At 33.9% G+C, this 9,282-nt stretch overlaps 1 protein-coding gene across 1 annotated transcript; it reads right to left on the reverse strand.

Moving 5' to 3' along the window:
* Nucleotides 1-2,793: 2,793 nt before the first annotated feature.
* Nucleotides 2,794-9,179, reverse strand: LOC142524316 (ATP-dependent 6-phosphofructokinase 4, chloroplastic). The gene is made up of 14 exons (XM_075628244.1): nucleotides 8,775-9,179; nucleotides 8,637-8,680; nucleotides 8,471-8,510; nucleotides 8,317-8,379; nucleotides 8,071-8,208; nucleotides 7,445-7,603; nucleotides 7,314-7,367; nucleotides 7,168-7,236; nucleotides 6,403-6,532; nucleotides 6,264-6,304; nucleotides 5,671-5,895; nucleotides 5,060-5,108; nucleotides 3,614-3,768; nucleotides 2,794-3,333 (listed from the first exon to the last, which is right to left on the reverse strand). Exons 1-14 carry the CDS (start codon nucleotides 9,057-9,059, stop codon nucleotides 3,166-3,168), a joined length of 1,620 nt encoding a protein of 539 aa, XP_075484359.1. The 5' UTR covers nucleotides 9,060-9,179; the 3' UTR covers nucleotides 2,794-3,165.
* Nucleotides 9,180-9,282: the final 103 nt, after the last annotated feature.

The raw sequence follows: 9,282 nt of genomic DNA on the forward strand, positions 1-9,282 counted from the left end.
CTCAAGCTTTCAAGTATAAATATACAGATTCAGCAGTAAAAAAATAACAAAACAAAAACAATAATTAAGAAAGAACAATACGTATTTCCAATCTCCATTAAAAAATCCTGACCACACTTATTCTTTCAACTTCAAGCAGTTCAAATTAGCACACGTTTATCAGACTACATTCTACGAATTATTTTGAACTATCATACCAACTCAAGTAATCAAAGCTAACCGTTGGTATTTGTATTGGTTTCTGATGAGCCGAGAGTTTTAAACAATTATAAGTTGTAGTGTGATAACTATCAATTTCGATTTAGGTAGTGATAAGTCCTATTTAAAGTGGGTTATTACAAAGTCATGTAAAAGCAAAGTTTTTTTAGTGGATTACTTCCTAAATAGAAGAAGGAGTGACGCATGAGTATTCGTCTCCGAACATCCATAAATTATGTCTTCTTTACCTTACACACTCTCTATTGCTTGTTTGCATATCTAACCATTTCTTTGTTAACTGCTGCATACATTAAATATATATTTACCACTAGTTTAGCTAGGGTGTTTCTGCTTGTTTATTTTAGTGGTTCAACAAAGTTTAGTTGTTCAAGAAAGTGTCTTAGCAGCCTAAAAACTATTAAAACAAGCTTGGTTTTAGCAAATATTTTAAAAAAATTATTCACCCCCTATAAATTCCGTTCCGATCCAAAAAAAAAAAATATTCAATTTTTAGTAGCGATTCATTATAGAAACATACAACTTAATTTATTATTTACTTTATCAATTAAACCATATAAACAAAACTTTAACGCTAGAAAATGAAACCGAACCAAAATAAAATAGTTTGATTTTTGGATTAAACATTTGAAAAATAAAAAACCTAATCAAATCGACCGTTACACACCCTACTCGTGGCATAGACAAAGTCACAAAACCCTTTTTCAAATTTAAGTCCGGTGAACTTTCTCAACGAAAAAAGAAGAAGAAGAAATACTCAATTAATATCTTTTAAGTTTTAACATTCATAGGTAAAATAATGTTTGCATAAGTTTTGCTTCATAAACACATCCAACTTATTTACCTTGTTTTCAAATCATTTCTTAAATATATTTTTTCCCCAGTGAATGTGATAATTATTGTAGATTTGAATTTTGTCACTGACAAAATGGTTTTACTAATAGATTACATTATAGCTTAGTATACTGTATTTCTGGTTTTCAGAATATCAATGTACTATTAAAGGAATGGCTAATATTGGGGAACAAAGTTTGCAATATGGTCAAATTAAAACTGTCATTATTTTGGCGATAACAAATAATTTCTTGTTGTTTGATTGTCCACCTGATTGATTATATGTATAACATGTTCTCTTGTTGGATGATCAGTAGTAGATGCTTTCGTTTTTGTCGGACTGCTCCTTGTTCCAAGCTAGTCTATCCTATTGCCATTTGAATCCAACCGGACACAATCATACAGTTAGGACACCGGTAAGTTGATTAAGAATTCATCCAGAATATTACCAGAAATGTTGCTGTCTTTTTTCTCTCATCAATCAAAATTTAAAAAGTTGTTAGTATCTTTAGCTAATATCCAATGTTCGTTTACTTTTGGAAAGAAGACAAGTACACGTTACATTCTTTGTCCTCCATTCCGGTTGATAATAAGAAGGTCTAAATTCCTGATCGATATTAATGTTGTAAATGTCGGATACTTTAAAGTAAATCCACTCGACATTGAAGACTACTGAATCACTCACTAATCACATGCATCTTATTTGAATAGGATCTAAGAATCTCTCGAGCACTTGTTTAAGTTTTTAATCTCAAGTTGCTCATTACACATGCTGAAACTCATGTTATCTAATCTTATATCATCACTTTGTGCTAATTCATTCATTCTATTTGGTGTATTGAATTTATTGAAAGAGAGATTGTTTGTAAATCTATCTGAATATTTTGTTTTTGAGCAGATAGTCGTTGGTTTTATTGAGTTTGTCTTGGAGTTTCATCGGTTAAGGTTTGACCAGCTGATGTGGATCTGTACAAGTTGTATTGATCGAAGTATTCTAGTGGAATCTTTCTTGCACAAGGAAAAAGAGAAACGTAGAAGGATTTTTTTCGAGCTTCCATAAAAAAACATGTCTCATTTATCTCCTACTCTTTATTTTGTACATCTGTTATTTGGTGAATCTTGTTCTTACAACAACCAACTGTGTAGCATTGTTCTGACCCCTTCAGCAGAAAGTTTTTGTTTTAAAGTGGTTTGTTGGATAGTATCCAGATGATTGAAAATAGGTTTCAACACTTAACAATGCCAGTCACTTGTCATAGTAGCTTGAGCCTTGAGGCAGTATTGAGGCTGAACTAAATATTGTGATTAATGGAGTGTGTTAAATATTGTTGACAAAAATGATACTGAGATCCCAATAAAATTGTTTGATGATGATAAGTCTGCTATCATTATTACGAATTGGATACTCCAACATGATCAGCCTAAACATATTGAGACTGATGTATATTTCAGTGAAGAAAGATGAAAAGTGAGATTCTCTCTCTGTCATTTATCTTTTCTTAACAACAAATTGCTGATACATTAATTTATCAGTGACTTCTTTTTACCAAAATTCGAAGAGTTCAGTGTCAAGTTAGGTTTGATAAATATTTTTACACCAACTTGAAGGGGAACGTAGAAAAAACAAGGATATTTTAGTACATGGAAACAAAATATGTTACTCTTTCCATTAAGGAATTATATGATTATTTGGTTGTGTATATTGTGTAATTGTAGATTATACTAATTGATTCATTCAACAAAGAAGAGAAAACATATACTCTCTATATCCACAGAAACTTCACCAATTTCTCAGTCAACATATCACAATAATACATGGGTTGATTCACAGTATCTCCAAGAAAAAAAATTTCGACACCTGAACTCGAAATACTTGAACAAAAACAGGACCGCATAGTGTATATCGATACAAAAACCCACGATGTTTATTACTTGAATCAAACTAATGCCCTGGCTCTTAAAGGATACAGGAAGAATAATGTAGGCTTTGCTCAATTAACCACGATAGCAATGAGCATCGAGGCACTCGGCAAGAGAGCAAGAGGCAATGAAGAATTTGTTTGTGCGATGTGCAAATTTAGAGGGGGGGAATCATCAAGGATGGATAGGTCAATTTTAAGATGAAGTAATCTTCAAGTTGTTGATATCATCGATGACCTGCTTGTTAACTCCATCCAGCAGAACCTCAGGATTTGGCAGAAAATTAGGTTGATTTGTTGAAGTGAGAAGCCGAGCCCACATCCTGTCAGTCAGCTTTACGGTGTTTTGGGTCTCTGTAACTCGCTGAAACATAGATGGCACGTAGTTGTAATAACTCCGTGTTGCTTAATCAGAAAAGCATAGTCAAATGACCCAAACAAATAATATAATCGGGTATCACATCCAAAATCATTTGCTTTCTTATACATAAAACTGAGCAAAAGGCAACGAATCCATGACTTACACACACAATTCTGAAATCTTTGTCTATCTTATCACTTTCAATCCAAGTCTGCCTGCCTATAGAGGTGATAATTCACGTACTAAAAAATATTTAATATTATTATTTGTAAAAGGGGCTTACACTGATAGGAATATAAGAATGTCTGCTGTTTACAGGCCCAACAGTGAATCCAGTATATCCAGCCATGGCTCCATGCACAGCACTATGTGCAAGAAGTGTACAGTAGATATTATCCGATGCGTTACTTGGAACAGCTCGAATCATGTATGTAGGATCTGCAGAAGTATTATGCACATTCAGAAGCAAAATTTAAAGTTAGAATGACAATCGCATATTCAAGGATAAACTCATCCACTGTCATGAGATTTTTGAGGGATGAAGATCATTGACAGTAAGAAATAGTTTCCGACTTGGTGAGATGGAACTAAGACCTAACAAAATGCAGAAGATGACAGTTCACTAATGCAATTAATATCCTGTTAGGGCAAAAAAAATACACAACGAAAAAAGATGCAGTTATTGCTGCATTTAAAAAGTTGGTGTGTCTGCGAAAGGATCAACAAATACATCGAATCTTCTTGAGCTGAAACATCAATATTCATTAGTGTAGGCGGCAACCTAATACATATCGCCAAAGCTTCCAGAAATGATCAGACACTTGAGCTATCTACATGAGATATTGCGATTGAATTGAAGTCGTAACATTTCGAACCATTATTTAAGCCATCTCTACTCACTCGATTACGTTTTAAAATATAAATACTATCATGCAAGAGTTAACAATTGAAAAAACACAAAACACAGCCAAAATCTCCATTGTAGGGATGAAACATCAATGAATCAAACGAAGGAGATTTAGTCTATTTTCTTCAAAACGTCACGACATTTTACTGACAAGTGAAAATGGAATACTCCAGTGTCCTATCCTCTTAATAAACACTTGATATTGACTAAAGTCGAGGTATATAAATTTGATAATAAAATAGTCGAGATAAAATCGACTATGAGCAACTTAATTGTCAAAAAGAAAGAGAACTGGAAGGTATATAGTAAGAAGGCAACATTTAGGTATAAGACAAAATGCCAAGCATGTCCTTTGATGAACCATGCTCGATAAATCAAAATTATATTTTAATCCCAACAATATAATTATAAAAGAGCATAATTTATAAAGAAATTCAGAAGTCAGCTATGGCTTACTGGATAGACACGAGTTAAAAGATGTTGTTAACGAAGCTTTCTAACTTAAAAGGTACAAACAAATAGTTTTTTGTCAACTGGTTGACTGGAGCTCTTGAAACCAAGTTGCTCTTCATTCTATAAACAAATGCCTATTCTAACCTGAACTACTAATCAACTATTTTGTATCAAATACAAACCAGCAAACACGATCAAGAACAATTTCACTAACCATTCATGGACAAGTCAAAATTCGAAAAGGCAAAGATTTTTTAGGACTGTTACAAGACAAATATGAATACCATATAGAAAATATTACATCCTACAGTGATCAAATGAAAGCAGATCAGCTAAGGTTTAGGAAAAATCATGCAGAACTTTTATTACCTATATATTTCATATTTATTTCCATCTTCCGGACATTTGTAAAGTGATCCTGGGGAACAAAATAAGAAACAGAAATTTAGATGCACTGATAATTACTTGTAACTCAAACAGAAAATAAAAGGAAAAATTATTCCCCCTTTCATACATCAAGTCCCTGATATATAACATATTATGTACACATGCAAGGCAATTAATTGCAGATTATAAGGAGTTCAGGACATAGCCCCTTTGCGTCAGCAATGACAATATAATTATGTTTACCAGATGATCCTGACAAGGAAGGGAGAACTATTCAAATTCATATTCAAAAGAATATCCATACATGTTATTGCGACAGAAGGTCTAACAACCATCTGAATTTACTTGATATAAATGAATGTGACAAAGACTTTTAATATGGAAAGAAAGACAGCTTAAGAAGCGGACAAAAATGAGTAAACAAATCACAATGATTTACATGAAAGATTGAAGTTCAAGGACCATGATTATGATAAGAAAGTAGCAATAAAGACCCAAAAAGTTAGCACATCTAATTAAAATTTATTTTTTATTAAACAAATTGAACTGACTAAAGATGTGCGCATATGCATATTATATTATCTCCAGGATACCTTAATCTTTTGTGTTAACCAAAGGCCAATATCCAATAATAGCCTGTTCCCTGATGCATCTTTTTCACCAACAGCATGCAAACTCGGAGCAACGTATTCCTGTCCTGCTCCTTCAGCCAACACAATCACCATATGCTTATTTTCTTTGAGCCTTTGCTCAACATATTCAAAGAGCCCACCTCGGCCTTCCAAATAGAATGGGGATTCTGGAATTAAGCAACAATCCTGCCATGAATTAAAACCTATAAGCAGACCTAAAAATGTTAAAATTATAGTGCAGTCACGCCCCTTCGACATATTCATAAATAGCATGTAATCACCTTCTGTGACGTTAGTCGTTAATAATTGTATTATAATGTTAATGGTGCATTTTGAGATTTTCCTTAGCAAACTAACCTTACTTGCAACATTTCAAATCAGTGTCGATAATATTTTTGTAAGAGTTTAAAGATAGACGAGCATCACACGGTTGACCCAAAAAAATCATAAACAAACCAGTATGACATGATATACAATTTTTCCATGACTGAGATGAATAAAAGAGAAAAAAGTACAATAAGGGCAACTGATGGATGGATCTGAGGTTTTCTTACCACGTCTCGACTGGCCAAAGTGGCGTGCATGGCAATGAATCCTGCGGAATGATTAAACAATCACGGAAAATACAAAAAACATTGATATTTTGCACCAAGATACCATCTGCTGCTTTCACACAGCATTCAATCCCCTTACCACTGTACCGACCCATTAGTTTCACAATTCCGACCCCATTTTCGATGCTCTCAACTTCCACGTGTGCCGCATTTATTGCTCTCTGAGCCTCCTCTACAGCGGTATCAAATCCAAATGATTTGTCTATCACCTGTTTATTTCATTACAGGAAGAAACACAAGAAACTGAAAAAATATACAGAACACATAGTCTCACATAAATTGAGTTAAACATAATCTAGATAATCACAGTCAAACCAGAACCTAAAAGAACTTATATCTAAGTTGCTGGTTCCATTCAAGAGAAGAGAATTTCCCATTCTGCATATGGCACCTTAGCTCAACAGGGTCAAAACAATCGTTTGCCTATGATGCAAAATTAGGTACTTCCATGAGCTAAGACAGAGTTTCATAATGACACATGAGTATTATCAATTGCTAAAATGACACGAGGATATATATATATATATATATATATATATATATATATATATATATATTGAGTCAAAATCCTCAGATTTAAGATATCCAAATATTTACATTTACAATAAGCACTCTTCCCATCTTATTCATTTGTGAGTGCATTGGAGAGATGATGACATCCCACTTTGACAAGATCTTGATGTTTGCATGGGTTTTCATGCCCTTTTTAAGGTTTACAATAAGGTTTACAATCCAATCATAAACATATTGACAACAATGGGAACATAATTTATAAGGAACAAAAAAAATCACAAATACTGGGCTTTACTGGAAAGACCAAAAAGATCAGAACCATAGAACTTACAGCTATATCATTATCAATTGTTTTAGGAATTCCAGCTACTGCCACTTTAAGTCCGCGCCTCTCCACTTCCTACAAGACATACATATCAGCATTTCACAGAAGTACTTGGAAAATAGGTCAAAATCCAAACACAATTTAATCAACACCTTAAATATAGAAGCTGCTCCTTTTTGAGTCCCATCGCCTCCAATTATGTATACCTGGATTCCTTAAACATTTTCAGCAGTTCCAAAATTAGTTAAACAGCTTTGTGCTGTTGTGGTAAATATATAAACACCTGGTTTATTTTCCGGTCCTGAATATTATCAACTATCTTGCTGGTATCATGACCTCCTCGGGAAGTTTGCAATAAAGTTCCACCACGTTTGTGGATATCGTTTACGGATTTCGGCGTCAATTGAATGGTATTTTTTGAATAGAACCCTCTATATCCTCCCTGAAAGTTGTCATCACCATTAATCGAGTCAGGTGAGAAGAACTACCCACGTGATAACAGGATATTGAATTTACTTAAAGACATCTTGCCTAAGGAGATCGAACAGGCCACATATGAAAAATCAGGCATGGTAACAAAGTGACGTGAAAAATTGAAGAAATGACTGGTTATTATTTATCTTTTATGTTTACATCCAACACCAAGCCATAGAGCAGAAACCATCATCCTGATTTACAGTGTTCAAACTAACATTAAAGGATATCCAGTTGTTTAAGCAGTGATAACATTAACAGGGCATGTGAAATGCTATCCAACAATAACGGGCAGCATGGATAGAGGAATTATTAGAAAGAAACAAGAGCTCTATCACCAACTTAGGTAAAAAAAGGTAAATAAATTAATATGGAGCTATTTCAGAACTTCCAAGGCCGAGACAATGAAAATGAAAAGAGTAAAAAGAAGATTACCTGAATTCCTAGAATATCATCAACACCATACATATAATTCAAACCGCATACTATCTCACGTATAACTGTATTAATTCCCGGGCATAAACCACCACAAGTCACAACGCACGCACGAACTTCCTCTGGTGTAAAGTAAACCTAAATTTAGAAAAACAAATATTTAGACAGCATTCTCCGGAACATCACTTTGCCTTTCTCACAAATTACCAACAATGTCAAGATAATTATTTTAGATAGTTTGCATGCCTTTTCTCGAGGTCCTGCTCGACGAAAATGTATTCCCCTTGGACTGTCCTTCTGAACAACTATCTAAACCCAAAAAGTAACCTTCCAAGTATTAATAATTTCTATAAATGTGCATAACTTTATCAGCCAACATTAAGAGTGAAAAAGTTTTTACCCTTTGCGCCACCACATCATCAGGGCCGACAAATGTCTTCCTGCCACAGAAAAATGATAAATGATTCCTCTTATTACAATACCGTGGCTATTTCCAAAAAATTTCAAATACAACAATCTCAAAAACATTGCATACTCATCACGCTCAGAGTAAAATGACGACTTACTTGATGGCATAAGCTTGGCTGTTCTTCAAAGGATTAGTGTACCACTAATCAATGGAAAATTACAAAAATGAACACCTCCATATTCAATAATACTGAATAAAAAATAAGATCATAGACAACAATAACATTAAAAAATACCATCAAATTGGGAAGGTGATCAGTTAGGTGCGGGATGTCTTCGAGAATAAAATCATCATTTCCCTCCTTATCAACAGCAATTCCGCCATCATTGGATAAATTTGCTCTGATCAAGCAGTCCTGCCTCGAATTCAACGGCCTTTTGAGAACAATTTTCTTCCTGCGCGTAAATTTCGATATGTTCGCAATATAAATAGAATCGAAATTATTCCAATGAAAGCTTGATGGAATCGAATAGCTCGTGAGAGAATATGGTCGAGTTCTCGAACTGCGAGCTATCTCCATAGCTAAATTAAATTTGAATTCAAGAATCGAACAGCACCAGGTTAAGGGACTTTGGGCGTATTATCAAGCTTGGCGGCCAATGGAAGTCTAGATTGTGCTCCAGCTCCCTTTCAAACCATATAATTACACTCGCTGGTTCTCGAACACCAGACTAAATATAAAAAAATTAATTTTTATTCGAATAAATTATAACACAATATAGAAAATCAAATATGACATGTGA

The sequence above is a fragment of the Primulina tabacum genome, chromosome 14 (assembly GCF_025594145.1).
Source record: "Primulina tabacum isolate GXHZ01 chromosome 14, ASM2559414v2, whole genome shotgun sequence".
Classification (NCBI taxonomy): Eukaryota; Viridiplantae; Streptophyta; class Magnoliopsida; order Lamiales; family Gesneriaceae; genus Primulina; species Primulina tabacum.